Genomic DNA, 18742 nt, shown 5'->3' on the forward strand with positions numbered 1-18742 from the left:
AGGGCCTAGCACACCCGCCCGCGCGCATTCGCCGGCATCGGTAAGCTTGACCCTTCTGGGCTTCCGTAGTTCGGAACAAACTGGATATCTTCAGGTGGGGAAGGATAAGTATTTTGAAATTCAAATCATGTTTCTGGATTTGAGCACTGAGATAGCAAAGCCAAACCCTCCGTACGTTCTCACGAACTAAAACCGCGAAGACAACACACCCTCTCCCCTTCACAAAAGGAAATCCCTCTCTCCTCCGGCGAACTGATGCCGGAAGTTCCGGTGGGCTTGACGTCACTACCGCCCAGTTTCTGGGCGGTGCTAAGATGGACGCTCTACAGGCTCGGGAGCGACTCCGGCGGAGATACCTGTTCCCTCGGGACGCGGTGGTCCCACTGGACCGCGAGGGCTACGCCTGTCCGGGTGAGGCACCCCCGCTGGCGCGCTCCGAGTCGCGCCGAGTTTCCCGGAGGCGAGGCGCCGGACACGGCCGGCCCCGCAGGCCTCTCGCAGCCCTACCCAGTCAGGAGGGACCGGGTTTCGTTTTTGCAAGGCTTACCAAGTAGTTTTGCAAGTCGGGTATTTACTGTCGTAAAAGACCCTTAGAGATCAGGTAGCCCTGCGCATCTTGGTCTTCAGGATTCCCAGGAGAGCTGGTTTAACACCTGTTTGGCAATACCCATTAAAATAAAAAATATCCACAGATTGTATTTCTAAGAACCTAACAAAGGAGCGTACTCGTAGCAGTACACAAGGGCGTGTGTGCAAAATCTTTCATCTCAGCTTTGCTTTTAATAGCGAACGACTGGAAACATCTAATTGTCCGTCAGCAGGGAGCTGGTTAAATACACTTGGCTGTTTATACATGACACAGCAGGCAGATTTTATGAACCAATGTGGATGCTTTTCAAAGGGAGGCGCAGAACAGCGTATGGTATGCCACCATTTGTGTTCAAACCAGATAACATGCGGTGTGTGTTCACCTGTAGATGCATAGAATATGCAAGAATTCAGTAGACGTTATTACTGGTAGCTGCTTTGGGGCTGGGCAACTGGGGTTAAGGATAAAGAGAGATTTCACCTTAGATCTTTTTGTCCTGTATGTTGTAAATCTTGTTTATTTATTACTTTTAAAAAGTAAACGCAGAAAACAACATGTGCAGGCATGCTGGTTTATAAATTTTGAGGGTGTCTCGCAGAATTTGTATTATGAATAAGCTTCCCAGGAATTCTGATGGTCAGCTAAAAGCTCGGGAACCTTGGCTACATGCTAGTGGTTCTCACATGAACTGAGAGAGAGGGCATGTCAGTCACATGGGGAACTTGTTAGACCCCATTTGACCCATTCTTTCAGATTGGGTCCCAAATGGAAGGAATTTGACTTGTCCATCACCTGTCTAAAACAGTACCATGTTGGGACTAGACCTCCAGTGTGCCCTTTCCACTTTTGAGCTGCCCTAAAAGGTTGTGTTTGTTTAAAAAGTTAAAATATGTAGTTGTAAGTAGTGTTTTTGGAAAATCAAGTCCATTTTGTGTTCTATGTTTGCCACTTGCATTTTTCTTAATTAACAGGACTAATCACTTTCCTAGACTACATGTGAAGCATAGCATTAAAATTCCTATACTACCAGATGGCGTTATTCTTTCCAAAAGACTATAAATAAATTTGGTTGCAAAATTCATTTAGCGGCAAAAAAAGTTGACTATATTGGACAGGTTTTATGGCAGGCTCCTATTAATTATTTCTAAAAATATAAACCTATTTTGGTGGTTTTACAGAAGAAATTGGTACTATAATGGGAGAGAATGTGGTTCTTAGAAAGCTCTAGGAAATTATTTTATTTGACCTAAAATAGGTGTAATTAAAAAAAAAAAAAGGAATTCCCTGGCAGTCCAGTAGTTAGGACTCTGTGCTTTAACTGACGAGGGAGCAGGTTCAGCCCCTGGTTGGGGAACTAAGATCCTGTAAGCGGCAGGGCGTGGCCAAAAACAAAAAAGGTATAATTTTTCCTGTGACGTTAACGGTTACTTCATAAGTTGAACTCTCTGTTATTTGCAGAAACCTCTACACCTGTTGAGAAAAAGGAGAAACCTCTTCCAAGACTTAATATCCATTCTGGATTCTGGATTTTGGCATCCATTGCTGTGACCTATTATGTTGATTTCTTTCAAACCGTTAAAGAAAACTTTCACACCAGCAGGTAAGAAAACTTTATTGCTTTTTAAGTTAATAAAACACACTTGTTTTATTTTTCACATTTTTGTGAGCCGAATTCTTCAGACGCTTAGTAAGCACCTACTTTCTGCCGGGCATGGTATTGGAGGTGTTGGTGACGCAGAGTTGAAAAAGAGAGTGTGTTCTGGGCACGTACTGCAGAGTGGGTGAGGCTAGAAATTATTTCAGTGGGCTTTTTCAGCACAGATGTTTTTTAGGATGAGGATGGTAGTGAATTTAAGAAGGACCTAATCCATTTGTAAACCATGCAGAGAGAATGACTGAAGGTCTTTAAGAAGATCAAGTACAAGAGCATTGGGAGGAGGGAATGAGAATTGTGGTGGGTGGGAGTTGGGTCTCAGAGCTCGTTTTCAGAGAATAGTTACAGCCAACAAGGTAACTACATGTACAGGCTGTGATTGAATTAGAGTTGAGGTCACTGGTGGGAGGAGTCAGGAGCTTTGAGGCAGGATGTCAAATAGTCCATCGTTCATGAGGATTGAAATCTCTTTAGTATAAAATCTAGGAGTTGACATGGAGGGAAAGGTTGTTCATCACACTCCTGAGTCCTCACTGGACATTGGAGAGTGTTCTAGAGGCCCCTAGATAACAGAAAAAGAGGGAGAGGTGTTGGTGAGCATCGGAGCTGGCATCCAGAGGGGTGATTTGCTTAAAGTGCAAGTGTAATTGTTTGGAAGTACCAGCAGGGCTAGAAAGGTGCAGACGGGACTGTTTGATCTGGTGATATCGGTAGGGGTTGGGGGACACACAGTCTCTCCCACAGAGGCCCTCAGGAAGAGCAGTGACTGCTGGAGGGGCGCCTGAGCAGAGTGAGGGAGTAGGTGGTCCGGGGAAAGCAGGCGGAGGGGGGGGGCGGTGTTATGTAAACTATGGGAGGGAGAGAGCTTGTTCCCGTTCCTTATTTCCACAAGCAGGAGCTTTCCCTAAACACGCCCATCTTCTGGCCCTTCCCCTCGCTGGCTTCTTCCCTGGGAGGTGCTAGACCTCCTGATAGGGTTTGGGATGAAGAACCAGGTATGTATCTCAGCACCTTCTCCCACTTGGGAGCCAGCTGCCCATGGGAAGCACAGATTCTGGGCTGCTTTTCTGCACCATTGTTTTATGGGGCGACCCTGACATGACAAGGTCTCTTAAGTTTTCACTGTGACTTGAAACCCAGTAGGTAAGTCTGTCTCTTCCTGGGTTTCAGTGTGAGGAAGCACGTTGTCACCATTCACCAAAGCTGTCTTCTTTTCGTAGCTCTATCAGTAAAGAAGCTGACAGTTGGTCTTTATCAGTTTGGTTTCTTTGTGTCTTTCAATTGGTCTAGAACTTGGGCTGGGAAAAGAAGTGATGGTTGTTTCAGACACCATCAGTAGCACCTGCTGCTTCGTTCATGAAATATCTCATGAGAGCCTGAGATGTATCCAGTTATGGTCACAGTGATGAACAAGGCACATTTCTCACCCTCCACCAGCTCATTTTAGGCTGTGATAGATGAGTAAGTCATGTGGTGCGTACTGTTTGCGTGTATGAGGGTATGTGCGGGATGCCTTGAGTGCACCTAGAAGGGGCGCCCAGTCCAGTCCAGCCCAGCCTCAGGAGGTAGGGCTTTTTGAGGTTTCAGGAGAGATGAGAGGATTTATCCATTTGTGTCCTATGTATCCTTGTATATGAGAATACTAAGTATTCTTAGTAGTTAAAGGAGATGGTGAGGTAAGGAATAACTCACTACAGTGTAAGGTGTTTGGGGGCGCCCACAGGAGTAGTGGCACCCAGTAGCCCACCGGTGGTGTGTGACAGAGCCTGGACTCAGCCTCCGGACCAGGACTGGGGGGCATGAAAAGAAAGTGGGAGTCATAGACCTGTCCTCAAAGAAGTGTCATCTTAGAGGAAAAGAGACAGAAATGCATGGCCGAAGGCTGAGGATTTTGAGTAGAGTAGTGTTGCATTCTTGCTGAGGCCTCGGTAAGCAGCGGGGAGTTGGGGCAGCTGTGGCGGGAGAGCGCTACCCAGAGGCAGTCCGTGCAGGCTGCCTTCTGCTTTCTCGAAAAGGGTTCATTCCTCTGATTTTCCAAATCTGGCCTCCTCCCATGACCAGCAGGGGCTGGAAGGAAGGGGCTGATGAGCTTTTTCTCACACACACTGAGCCAGGTCTTGGGTGGAGTTGGAAGGAGCAAAAAGCCATTGGCCCTTGGGGGAGGACTGGAGATATTCTAGGAACGGGAGGGTTTCATTTAGAAATCTTTTACGAGAGGCAATATGAATTAACTCCTTCCAAATTGATATTCAGTATTTCAAGAAACCCAGCTTAACTTGGAGGAGTTGATGGTATCTGTTGAAATCTTTATTACTCTCACAGTCAAAACTTCAGAAACAACCAGAAAGCCACTCGCTTTCCTGTATGTTTAAAGAAAACGTCCTTTTTTGTCGGTTATTTTATGAAAGTGTGTGTGTGTGTGTGTGTGTGTGTGTGTGTTTAAAGTCTTACTTTTTCATCCTTTCATGTGTCTCACTCTCATCTTTACCTACCCATCTCCTATTAGATCTAGACTTTCTGCAAGCTGGGATAGAGTAACTGTGGGTCCCTCTGCCCCTTCCCCAGTTGATATTCTTCCTAGAAATAGATATTTAGACTGTTAATGAAAAATTTTAAGATACCTGATTTGTTAAGTGCTGTCAATTAGCACTTTTTTTTTTAACCACTTTATTTTTGTGTACATATTTGCTTAACAATCACTGAATTTCTAGTCAGCTTCAGGTATCTGAAGAGCCTTTATAAGTAGTTTATATTGTCTAGACCCAAGGTATGCTGCACACAGTCTGGAGCAAAATTGCAAATAACATCTTTCTAAAGATAGGCATAGAAATTCTGACTCAGTAAGTTAAGATGCTTCCTTTCTCTAGTAGCAGGGCTGAGTCATACCTGGCTGGTAGGCCCTGTGTTATGGGGCAGGACTCAAAATTCAAATCACCTGTATTCAAAGGTAAACTTACAAAACCTTTGTCAGATACATGCACTGTCAAAAATGGGATCACTGGGCTTCCCTGATGGCGCAGTGGTTGAGAGTCCGCCTGCCGATGCAGGGGAAGCGGGTTCGTGACCCGGTCGGGGAAGATCCCACATGCCGCGGAGCGGCTGGGTCCGTGAGCCATGGCCGCTGAGCCTGCGCGTCCGGAGCCTGTGCTCCGCAACGGGAGAGGCCACAACAGTGAGAGGCCCGCGTACCGCAAAAAAAAAAAAAAAAAAAAAAAAAAAAAAAAAAAAAAAAATGGGATCACTGCCATTGGTATGGTAAGCCAGCAACAATATGAGCCTATGTCACATTTCAGATGTGTCAAAAACAATTATTTACTATTAGGCTGCAGAGGATGTAAAAGAGGATAATAGAAGGGTATTATTTTTGTCTCTACAGTTGGTTTCTGTTTGGCGGTACCTTGTTGCTTGTTAGCTTATCGATTGCATTTTACTGCATAGTCTATCTGGAATGGTATTGTGGAATTGAAGATTATGATATCAAGTATCCAACGTTGATACCTATTACAACTGCTACTTTTATTGTAGCAGGAATTTGGTAAGTTACCTTTGGAATGAAAATTTTTTTGATCAGGTAATGATGTACATGGTACAAAATTCAAGAGGGAAAAAAAAGGGGAATAATGGGAAAACAGTCTCCTTGATTCCCTTTTCAGTAGTATCTTTCTTTACTTATATATTTAGTTATTTAAAATACAAATGGTGATATGCTATATATATATATTGCATTTTGCTTTTTAAATCATTTTCATTGTGAAGTATAATACAGACAGAAAAGTGGAAGAATCTAAAATATACAGCTGAATTATGCAGTGAGCCTTGGTGTAAACCCTAACGAGGTCAAGAGAAAGATCTGTGCCAGCCTCCTCTAACCCCTTCCATGCCCCCTCCCAGTCACTGTACCTTCATTCCTTCCCGCAGGTAAACACTGTCCTCACCTTCATGGTAACTGCTTTCTTTTGCATCTCTTATAGAAATGGGTTCATATAGTATGTATTCTTTTACATTTGACTGTTTACATGCAACATTATGTATGATTCATCCATATTGTGCATAACAGTTGCTTGTTTTCATTGCTGTTCAGCATTCCATCTTATAACCAAATCTCAGTTTATCTGTTCTGCTGTTGATAGCATTTGGATTATTTCCAGTTTGGGGTTATTATGAGTGATGCTATTAAGAACATTCTTGTGTATGTCTTGTGTGCCTGTGCGTGTTTCTCTTAGATGTATATATACATGCATACATATATACATATCTTTAGAAGGGAAATCATTGGCTCATCGGGTATGCATACCTCCAACTCTAGTAAATAGTGCCAAACTGTTTTCCAGAGTGATCTTTTTTTTTTTAAATAGAGTTTGGAATTCTTCCATACCAGTACATATAGATGTACTTTTAACAGTTACATCATTATTCTTTTTAACAGTTACATCATTATTACTGCATGGACATATCATGATTTATTTAACCAGCTCCCTGTTTTTTAATTCTTTCGCTGTTATAAATAATGCCACAATTAACATCATTTTTCATAAGCTAAGAGGTTCTCAATGAAAAGTTTTTTTTATGTTTATAAAAGTATTTTATAACTTGCTCATTAAAGAGAAATCTGTAAATTACAGAAAAACACGAAGTAAATCCCATGATCCTGCCAACCAGAGAGAAAACTACACTGAACATTGTGTATGGGCTTTTAGGTTTTTTTCCTCTCTTTATATTAATTGCATTTTAATTTGGGGAAAACCACACACCTTTGTACATATTCAGTTTAAATGTATTTTTTCTATTATGTATTTTCTGTAGTTGAAGTTTATGGGTGTTTGACATATGTTGCATTGTGATGCTGTTTTTTATTAACCCTTCAGTGACGAGTGTAGACAGTTGTCTTATTTTACAATTTCTTATAAGGCTAACGTCACCCCCGGAAATATTATTGTATGTTTTAGAACAGTAGGATTATAGCTATTTAAATGTCTACTTCTCAAAATATTATGTTAGTCATTAACTATCTGAAACACTTATTTAATTGACTATAATTTTCCTTTATTAACTTCTGCTGTTAAAAATTCAGTTCATAAAAATCATTGCACTTAGAAAGTGTGTTATTCTTACCTGGTGACAGGAATAGTATTTTTCTCAATGGAAAGTTTAATAGCAGCTTATAAATGATTACTTTTTCATTCTGTTTCTAACAGAAAAATACTTTAACCGTCTATTTTTTTTTTTTTTTTTTTTTACCATTATAGTTTGGTAGTGTGTGAGATCGTAAAAGCAGGCTGTAGTCATTTTATTTCGTGTTCCTTTACAGATACTAATGTTAAGAGACTGAAGTCTCTGTTAAGCCAGGCCAGCTCTCGTTAGAGGAGCTTTAGTGATTCCAGTTCTGAGTACTTTGTGAAGAAATGGTGATATTTCCAATATTGGCTAAGTCACATATCTGAGAAACATGATTTATATATAGAAAGTTACTGGCTGAATGAACTTTCCCAAACCCGGTAAAAGTGAGTCCTTTAAATCTAGATTCTACAGTAGAATACAGTTGTGTAGAGTATAGCTATAGTTGTGAACTGTGTGGCTATTTTGTCCTTTTCTTTTCAGCTTCAATGTTGCTTTATGGCATGTGTGGTCATTTTTCACTCCACTGCTGTTGTTTACCCAGTTTATGGGGGTTGTAATGTTGATCTCACTCCTTGGATGATTTCTAAAGGTAAGATTTCTGGAATGGTATTTCTAATAATGACTGCATTTCAAAAAGTCTTTCATGATAATTTTCAGTGGACATAGCAATAACGGACTAGTAAATTATTTCAGTCATGTTTACACGAGAGTTGTTCATCCATTGAACTCTGAGGTAGAAGGGACTGTGATCCCTTCCCATTTGCATAATTTAGTTCTAAGTGACTACTTTTTTAGAGAAGGCACCCTGACCTTCCAAGATCTCATGGAGAGTATTCACACCTTCCAATATGGATAAGTTCACACATTGATCCATTTTCTATTGCAGTAAACTTCCATCTACTTCTATACAGATGACTATTGGCTAGATTGTTCTTAGTTAATGGGAATATGGGAAGAATGGGCAATTTTACCCAGTTGAGAAGAAAAATCTGTTTTCTAACTGTCCTGGCTGCCTCATAAAAATCTGATGGATGGCACATCAGCCTTTTACTTCCATGTTATTTATAGAATTTCTGTTTCCCCAGAGACCACTGTGTCCCTGGGCCTGCTGCCTTCACAATGGGGTCTATTTGCTAATTGGCAGATAACTCACTTATTGAATAAGTATGTGTGCAGAGTACTCACTGTACATGCTTAGGGACATGGCGAAGAAGACAGACGGTCCCTCTCTTCATGTTGCTTACGTTAGAACTTGGAGAAAATCTGCTCCATATGTCAGTTTACTTACTTGTAAACTTGAAAACTGAGACCCAGAGGAGTAAACTTGAAAACTGAGACCCAGAGAAGTAAACTTGGAAAACTGAGGCCCAGAGAAGAAAAAGTTAATGCGCTCAATTGTTGGGGTGCAAAAGAAAACTGACATTTCAGCTCACAGACAGCATGTTCTCCTTTTGGAGTTTGGAAAGTCCCTATAACCAGGTAAAGAAGAAATGGATGTCCTCTCATTGTTGCTAGTCTGAAAATAGCTGCCGGCACACACATGCTGATGTGCAGAGTCCCCTCCACACGTTGTGCTGTGTCTAGGACCTTTTGGACTCTCACAGTATGTCCTTTGTCCCTGTTGACCTGTCGCCACAAGAGCATTCCCTCATCTGACCCTGTCTGCTTTGAATCTCTGGCTGTTCCGTATTGAGTTTTTCCACGTGTTCAGGAGCTTTTGACTTACTGCCGACATCAACGTATAATTGGTAACAGAGAGCCAGAGAATGTTGTAGGCCGGGAGATTGAACTGTGCTTTTTAATATTAAATCCAACAGCCTGAGATAGAATGTCTCGCTTGGGTTTTCTTTCAGGTGTAAGGGCATGTCAGTTTAAAGTGAATGATTAATATCCTGCTAGCTGAAAGCACCGCAGACGTAATGGAAAAGCTACAGTGTGTTTTTGCATCTGTGAAGTGAATGATTTCCTTGGAAGAATTGTAACTTTATAGCTCTGTAGTTGAAATCAGAATAAATTATATTTCATTTGCATATTCCTAAACTCATTATTGACTTTTTCAGATTCAAAGTAGAAATATTCTATTCAAGACAGAAATAACTAATTTGCAGTGTTAATCTGTTTGGATCATTGGAGAAGTTGTTGGTGTAAAAATTTAAATGAATTTTCATTAGAGATGCATAATGTACTCCCGATAGTGTAGAGAAGTTGTTCACTCTTCCATTTAAGGGTGAGCAGTTCAGTGTATGAGATGACTGGCTGTGTATATAAAGGAATGATAGTGTCATGTGCCTTTAACCCAACTTCAGCAATTCCTATATAATACCATTTTTACAATAGTTTTGTAAGGAGGAGGACCAGTTGAAAGGATTTTGTGTTTTCCCATCACTTAAGATTTATCACTGTGTAAATTACTGGGTTTTTAGCATTTGTTTAACATATGAACTTTTAATCATCTTAAGTACGTGTAATTTTTTTCTTAATATTTAAATAAAGTATTTCTATAACTTTCTTGTGGGTTTTGTTAATACAGACTTTGGAATTGTTTCTGTCTTCAGCTATTAGCACTTTCGCTATAGAAATAAGGCTTCTTTTTAGAGAAGGCTACTCTGCTTTTCAAAGACCAATGGAAGACAGTATTTGCACTTTCAAATACAAATATGTTTACATTAAACCTAAACATCGTAAGCATTGTGACATTTTAAGTACCTTATGTCCGTTTCTGCGCTCCCCACCCCCAAGGGACTTCAGGTGATGATATGTTTCAGACAACACTTGTGTCTGGCTCGGATCACACCCTGCAGTAGTAGTTAATCTTGACCTTGAGTAGCAGTTAGTCTTTCTCCAGCTGTGAGGCAGGAACATTATCTGTGTCGTTGGGTTGTGGGTGGTAAGAATAATGTTTATGAGACACCTACTACAGTGCCTGGCACACAGTAGGTGCTCACTCAATAAATGGTAATGGAGAGGGAATGAAAGACAAAGTAGATCAAAGAGCAGGAAGATTTGATTTGAATTTCCAGCCTCCCCTCAAGCCAGTCAGGCAATTAAGGGTCACGAATGGGAAGAGGCAGGCATGATCGGTAAACAGAATCAAGCTCAGTTTGTGTACATATGCCTGTGAGGGTGTGTAGAGAGAGTCATTTAAAGTAAGGAGCAAAGTCAGGCGAAGGTCAGAATCAGGTGGCCAAGTCAGTCAGTGATGTGAGGGTCCAGTGCAAGGCAGAGGTTGCAAACCCAGGAAGTAGGATTAGAGGGAGCACTGATTGAGACCCTCCAGAGGGAACTTGGTGCGGGGCAAGGGACGTACCCACTGTGACAACGCCCACAGAGTCTTTGGGCAGATTCTGCAAGAAATCCTTCCTTCCCTCCCTCCCTTCCTTCCATTTTTCTTTTCTTGCAAAGTAGTTTTACTGTTGATACTTGGTTAGAAACCTAAGGCTGGGATTTTCTGTGTAATACAGTCATTAGAACCCAGTTAGCCAAGTGATGATACTGTGGTATAGCTAGGGTGGTAAGGAGATGATCCTGTTACAAAGAGACATCTGAATAAATTTGTTTAAACAGGATCATGCCTGGTCCCTGTGCCCATTAAATGAGTGCTGTGCAGATTATTTGTGGGTCTTTTCCTATTGTTATTATTTTCTAAAATAAATTTATTTATTTATTTATTTATTTTGGGCTGTGTTGGGTCTTCGTTTCTGTGCGAGGGCTTTCTCTAGTTGCGGCGAGCGGGGGCCACTCTTCATCGCGGTGCGTGGGCCTCTCACTATCGCGGCCTCTCTCGTTGTGGAGCACGGGCTCCAGACGTGCGCAGGCTCAGTAGTTGTGGCTCACGGGCCCAGTTGCTCCGCGGCATGTGGGATCTTCCCAGACCAGGGCTCAAACCCGTGTCCCCTTTGTTGGCAGGCAGATTCTCAACCATTGCGCTACCAGGGAAGCCCTTGTTATAATTATTAAATTAAAACTGTGTCAAGTAGTGTTATTGCTGCTTCTAAACAAGCCTGTGGGAGGAGCATCCACTCAGAATAGTAACGAATAACGGAACTAACAGTTGTGAATGTTTATCGTGAAAGTCAGGGATATGGTAGAAGCAAGTGTGTGCTCTTAAAAATGTCCCTGACTGACAATCCCAAGTGTCAAGACCGAGTCTTCCACCCGGGTTGCACACTGGTTGCCTCAGGCCTGCTGCTCAGAGGTTCCCATTGCAGCTGGTGACAAGGCTGTCTTGTGAAGAGTCCTCCAGGTGATTCTAATGTTCAGCCTCGTTCCAGAACTGTCCTGTTCCAATCACTTTGGGCAGAGATGTCTCTGCAGAAGCTGGAATGTTCGAATTGTCAGGGAACACAGAGATAGCAGAATCGAACTTAGCTCCCTAGGGTAAAAACCAGATTGAGGCTCCCTCCAAATCTGTGTCTGGGACCTAGCTTGGGAGGCAGTGGTCTTTCTAGGAGACTTTATAGCATTTAACATCCTGGCTGTCTCAGGGTTCTTTGGTTTTATACAACAATAACAAGAAAAGGTCTCTGGCTATGCTTAAGCAAAAGAGAAATACATTGGAAAGGAATCGAGGGAAAAGCTAAGAGCCACATCTTTATAAGTAGAATCATTTAGGGTGGTGGGGCGGGGTGGTCCTAGGTAATAGGGGTTAATAGATGCCCTCTTCCGTGGCCACAGTTAGGATAACTGCCCTTCACTTAAAAATATTTAAAGACTTTGATTCAGCTCAGTGTTTCTTGAGGTGGGAAAGAGCTTGGTAGATTTTAAGAAATGTTTCCATAGAATTCATAAAAATAAATAACAATCAGGAATATTTCGCATACAGTAAGGACTAATTTGAAAGAAGCCAAATTGCAGGCTCCGGGTCAAGGGAAGATTGGGAGTTGAACAGAAGAGTAAATTATTCCTAAAAAGGCCACAAAGATCTGAGTCTCTCAGGTTCAGTTCTGAAGTTGAGGAATGGGATTTTCCCAATTCGGCAGAAATGTAATGTGTAGCTATTTGATTTCTAAAGCAATGTGAGCAACTAGCTTTTGGTAGAGCTGTAGCTTTGCCAAACCTTACTATACCTCACTTTGGGTATATTCATGATGCCTTGAGATGCATCATTCCTATCCACATACAAATGTGTTGTACTATTTACCATCTTCAAACAAACACCCAAGATAGGGCTCCCTCACGCTTCTCCAGTTATTAACCACTTTTTGGGTCCCCTTTACAGCAAAACTCCACCTAAGAATTCTCCAGGCTTATGATATCCAATTGTGTTCCTCATTAAAAAAAATTGTATTAGGACGTATGGACGCAAAAGAGTGTGTGTAGTGTTCCTTTATGTATAAAAATAGAGTCCAAAAGGATGTCAGGAACTTGATCCCTCCCCAGCCCACACTCAGGGGTAGGAGTGGATCCTGGAGGTCACTCAGCTCACTGCTTCCCTTGCTCCCGCGCGCCCAGCCCGCAGCCTGATCCCCACTCTCTCTCAGGACCAGCAGGACTCCTTGTAATCCCTCCACCCCTGTCATGGTGCCGGCACAAAACCTGGGATTCCTTCTCATACCCTGGGCTGACTTCCACGTGCATCTGTCTGTATGTTCCGGTTATCACCTATCACTGCATAACAAACCACGGCAAAACTAAGTGCCTTAGGACAACCACCACCCTTTATTTTGCTCAGGAATCTGAAATTTGAGCAGGAACTGATAGGAACAGCTTGTTATGTATGGGGTGACTCAACTGGGACTGGACGGTCCACTTCCAAGGTGGTTCCCTTGTGGTTGGCGAGATGGTGCTGGCCGCCAATTTCACTCCGCCTGGACCTCTTCATGGGCAGCTTGGGTGTCCTCATGGCATAGTAGCTGGGATTCAAGGGTGAGCTTTTACATTAGTTTTCTGTTGCTGCTGTAACAGATTGCCACCAATAGCACTAAAAATGACAGAAATTGGTTATCTCACGTTTCCTTGGTTAGAAGTCTAATATGGGTCTCGGCAGGGCTGCATCCCTTCCTGGAGGCTCTTAGGGGAGAATCCATGTCCTTGTTCTTTCAGGCCGTTGGCAGAATTCAGTCCCTTGCAGCTGAAGGACTGAGATCCCCATTTCCAGCTGGCTGGCAGCTGAGGGCCGTTCTCAGCTTGGAGACGCCAGCCACGTGCATTTCTTGCTCGTGTAGCCTTCTTCCTCCGCCTTCAAAGCCTAGGACAGTGGGTCAACACATCCCTCATACTTTGAAATTCTCCTGCCTCTTCTTGCATTGCCACATTGCTCTGACCCACTCTTCTGCTGCCTCCTTCACTCCTAAGGGTCCGTGTGAATACATTGGGCCCACCCACCTGGGCCACCCAACATCATCTCCGTGTTTTAAAACCCTTACTTCATTTCAGTGTTCCTTTTGCCAGGTAACACAACATATTTATAGGTTCCAGGGAGTAGGGTGTGGACATCTTTGGGGCCATTATTCCACCTACCACGGTGTTCCTAGAGACAGGAAATGGAAGCTACTGCTTAAAGCGTGGGCTCAGAAGCTGAATGTCACTTCCATCCTATGCTACTGGTCAAGCAGCCACAGATCCCCTATTTAAGGGGAGGGGACATGGCTTTGCCCCATCCTAAAGGAGGAGTACCAAAAAATTTGGAGGTCGTGTTTTAAAATTGCCATAGTCTAGCAGCCACTGGAGAGCAGTAGGGAGTTTCCTTAAAAAACTAAAAGTAGAGTTGCCGTATGATCCAGCAATCCCACTCCTGGGCATATATCCTGAGAAAACTTGAATTCTAAAAGGTACATGCACCCCAGTGCTCATAGCAGCACTATTCACAACAGCCAAGTCATGGAAGCAACCTAAATGTCCATCAACAGATGAATGGATAAAGAAGATGTGTATAAATACAATGGAATACTGCTCAGCCATAAAAAAGAATGAGATGATGCCATTTGCAGCAACATGGATGGACCAAGAGATTATCATACTAAGTGAAGTAAGTCAGAAAAAGACAAATGTCAGTGTCATATGATATCACTTATGTGTGGAATCTAAAATATGATACAGATGAACTTATTTACAAAACAGAAACAGACACAGACATAGAAAACAAACATACAGTTACCAAAGGGGAATGGGGATGGGGGAGGAATAAATTAGGAGTTTGGGATTAACAGGTACACCCTACTATATGTAAAATACATAAACAACAAAGTCCTACTGTATGCACAAGGAGCTATATTCAATATCTTGTATAAACCATAAGGAAAAGAATATGAAAAAGAATTATATATATATATATATATATATATATATATATATATATATGAGATTCACTTTGCTGTACAATAGAAACTAACACTGTAAATCAACTATACTTCAATAAAAAAGAAGAAAAGTGAAAATTGCCACAGTCTAATCTCTGTTCATAAATTCTCTAGATTCCTTCCATATGCAAAAGTCATTTATCTTCCAGGAATCACTGAAGTTTCATCCCATTACAGCATCAGGTTCAGGCTCGAGCTCCCGGATCTCATCATCTAAATCAATAAAAGGTGCCTCATCAGGTGCAAGGTCCTCTCAATCTGCACACTCACTTTGCTACAATAGAAACTAACACTGTAAATCAACTATACTTCAATAAAAAAGAAGAAAAGTGAAAATTGCCACAGTCTAATCTCTGTTCATAAATTCTCTAGATTCCTTCCATATGCAAAAGTCATTTATCTTCCAGGAATCACTGAAGTTTCATCCCATTACAGCATCAGGTTCAGGCTCGAGCTCCCGGATCTCATCATCTAAATCAATAAAAGGTGCCTCATCAGGTGCAAGGTCCTCTCAATCTGCACACCTTTAAAGGTAAGTTACCTGCCAATTACACACCAAACATACAGGGGTGAGATAGACATAGGGTGCTCGTAATAATATTCCCATTCAAAGAGGGGTAACAAGGCACGTGGCTTCTGTTCCCTAAAAATTCTGAAAGCCAGCTGGGCATATGTCTCGCTCTCTTGATTAGGGACCAGTGCTGCTTCTTAGGACTGTGCAAAGCTTTAGGCTCTACCCTCTGGGCTCTATTCTACCCTCTGTGTCATCCTTTTTTTAGTGGAAGCTGGTGGTTCTTCCATTAGAACAAGTCTCAGAGAGTGAGAAGTAGAAGAGCTGCTGCTGCTTTTTTTAAAAAATATATTTTATTTATTTATATTTATTTATTTATGGCTGTGTCAGGTCTTAGTTGTGGCACAAGGGATCTTCCATTGCGGCACGTGGGCTCTTTGTTGAGGCGCGTGGGCTCTCTAGTTGTAGCACCCGGGCTCAGTAGTTGCGGTGCGTGGGCTTAGTTTCCCCATGGCGTGTGGGATCTTAGTTCCCCAACCAGGGATTGAACCTGCATCCCCTGCATTAGAAGGCAGATTCTTAACCACTGGACCACCAGGGAAGTCCCAGAAGATCTTCTTGGTAGCATTTAAAGAAATCTTTTACCTCCTGGAGCTGGAGGGTTGACATAGCCAAGGATCAGCACAGAACTGAATTGTGAGAGTGGCAGAGTAGCAGAGAAGGCTGAATTCTCAGTCTAGGAAAATATCCACCAGAGTCAGAGCCCTGATAGGGAAGGAGCAGGAATCTGAGAGTCGGGAAGGGGATAACTGGTGAAATGCACCTGAGAACCTTGCACTCCTGGATTCCTCAGAACCTTCTGGACCTACAGAAGGGCCACCTCCCTCTTACTAGGTGATAGAACCTTCTTGAAGACCATGCTGAGGCCCCAGAGGCGGTAGGAACCTTACAGAGCAATGCTTGCCCTCCTCCAGATTTGTCCCCATGTCCCTCCTGGCCACCCATCCATTATTCTGGATGAAATGCTTGCATAGCCTTACTGGGGATGTGCTGGCCTGCTAAGTAGAGAGAGGGATCATATGGCAAAGGTGCTTCAGGACCTGAATAACATATACTGACAAATACTTCAGGAGCCTGTGCCTGGGAGTAAATCATGGTGGTTCTGGATTAAAAGCAGACTATAACATTGGTTTAGGGAGAGTTTGTCAGTGTGGGTGCTCCCTTTTGAAACAGGATTCAAGACCCTGGCAAGGGCTTGAAGAGATGGTTCTAATCCACTGCTGTTATGGTTCTTAGAGACTTGGAAAAAGTCATGGCCCACATTAAACAAAGTAGAGATGCCAGGATCACCATGACACGTTGTGGGGGAAGGGATCAACGGACTCAGGGAAGTGGGCGTGCTCAAATGGGTCCACCATGTAAGATTAGAAAACCTACCAGCTGATCTTCGGAGGACCCCAAAGGCTCTCCGTTGATCATGGAGATCAGAAATATGCCAATAAGAAGAGACAGGCATCATCGAGTTGGTCAACAGTGACTGTCCTCTGTAGGCCATGCTGAGGCAGGGATGCTGTTATAGAACTGGGCTCCCTAGCAGCAGTTGGAATGCTAGGATCCCATAATAGTGGAGGCTGTACCATTTTTGCTTTTCCCAGGCAGATCTAACAGTGCACCTTCACAGCCTTGCCTCAGAGCTACCTGACTCGTGTTATCTCCCATAATACAGAACTGGATTATCTGACATTCTACACAATATCATACTGGGCCACTACACTGGTGATCTACAGTCATTGGATCTGATGAGCAGGAAGCAGCCAGTACTTTAGATGTCTTATCTGAAACAGGGTGGATGAGAAAACCTACTAAAATTCAGAAGGCTGTAACTTTGGTGAAGTCTCTGGGGGTTCAGCAATCTTGAACGTGTTGGCATATCACCTCCAAGATGAAAGACAAGATGCTGCTCCTTGTACTTCCTCCCATTAAAAAAGAGGCAAATACTTATAGGGATTTCTAGATGTTGGAGGCAACATAGACTACATCTAAGTGTGTTACTTTGACCTATTTCCTGAGGAAATGACTTGTCCCCTGGATAAGACACATATTCTGAAGATGTGTTTGCCTTTCCTTCCCATGATGCTTCTGCTAGCTTTCCCATCTGTACACTCAGGGAGATCCTTAAAATTGTCAGGGTATTCTTGGCTTCTGATCAAGGAATTTATTTCCCAGCAAAAGAAATGACCACGGACTCCACCAATCCTCAGGACTTAGCATGCACTCAGAGCCCATATCTAGAGTTTTCCAAAAGATCTGTGTAGGAAAAAATGACATTAGTGGGAAAAGTAGCTAAGTTCGAATCAAGCCTGTAGTTTCGTTAATGGTTTTACATCAGTGTTAATTTCTTCTTTGACAAGGGTACCATGATGTGTAAGATATTAGGGGAAGCTGCGGGAAGGGTAAATAGAGTCTATATTATCTTTGCAACTCCTCTGTAAATCTAATATTATTTCAGAAGAAAAGGTTAAGAAAAGAAGACCTGGTTTGGACCTCTCCCCAGAGAATGATCACCTTGCTGTAATGCTATATGTCCTTTTGTGGAGCCTTGGAGGAAGATCCCCAGTATATTTGTGGCAGCGTTCCAGAGCTTTTTCTCGAGGAGACCAGCTCCCTCTTCATTCAAGGGTTCCAGGTCTGTGAACTGGCTCAGGTGTTGGAACTGAGAGTTTTTGACTATCTCGCATAATGATTCAAGATAGGTCTCTATTTACCTTCTCTATATAGATCCAGTGATGCTTTAATAGGCTGCCTGTTGTAGGTTGAATTGTGCCTCCCAAAAGTTATGTTGGAGTACTAACCCCTGATCTCTCTGAATGTGACCTTATTTGGAAATAAGGTCTTTGCAGCTGTAATAACCATGTAAGTTAAGACGAGATCATACTGGAGGAGGGTTGGCCCTTTAATCCGGTATGACTGGTGTCCTTATAAAAGAGAAGAGACAGACGCAGACAGAGGGAAGACGGCCATGTGATGACAGAGATATAGATTGGAGTTATGCAACTGTAAGCAAAGGAACGCCGAGGATCGCCGGCAGCCACCAGAAGCTAGAATAGGCAAGGAGGGCTCCTCCCTAGAACGCTCAGAGAGAGCCTGTCCCTGCCGACACCTTGATTTCCAAATTCCAGGCTCCAGAACTGTGAGCCAAGAAATTTCTCTTAAGGAACCCACTTGGTGGTACTTTGTTACAGCGCCCTAGGAAGCTAAGACACTGCTCACCTCTCTTATTCTTAGAAACTCTGGGATTATGTAGCCACCAGCAAACATAAGTGGGGACAAAATCTTCTAATCGGCACTCGGGTCCTGTTGCCTATCAGAGTACCTGTGCCCGTGCTATCTGTGGCAGTTAAGCACGTCTGGTTGGCCTCTGCCCCTCTGGGGATTCTGTCATCCTCATTGAAATTGGGGAGCCCATGTTTCAGGGCAGCGTTTCTCAGCATCATCTGAGAGGCGCTGAATTGTCACAGGAGAGCAGCTGCCTGGTCAAGGCATTCCCAGCCCCTTACAACTAGGTGAGCCCC

At 42.9% G+C, this 18742-nt stretch overlaps 1 protein-coding gene across 1 annotated transcript; it reads left to right on the top strand.

The window, feature by feature from the left end:
- The first annotated feature begins 285 nt into the window (after positions 1 to 285).
- Positions 286 to 9869, top strand: TMEM128 (transmembrane protein 128). The gene is made up of 5 exons (XM_007451505.1): positions 286 to 411; positions 2048 to 2189; positions 5620 to 5778; positions 7842 to 7950; positions 9215 to 9869. The coding sequence occupies exons 1-4, from the start codon at positions 315 to 317 to the stop codon at positions 7939 to 7941; spliced, it is 498 nt and encodes a 165-aa protein (XP_007451567.1). The 5' UTR covers positions 286 to 314; the 3' UTR covers positions 7942 to 7950; positions 9215 to 9869.
- The last annotated feature ends 8873 nt before the right edge of the window (positions 9870 to 18742 follow it).

Source organism: Lipotes vexillifer, unplaced genomic scaffold (assembly GCF_000442215.2).
Source record: "Lipotes vexillifer unplaced genomic scaffold, Lipotes_vexillifer_v1.1 scaffold1417, whole genome shotgun sequence".
Taxonomy (NCBI): domain Eukaryota; kingdom Metazoa; phylum Chordata; class Mammalia; order Artiodactyla; family Lipotidae; genus Lipotes; species Lipotes vexillifer.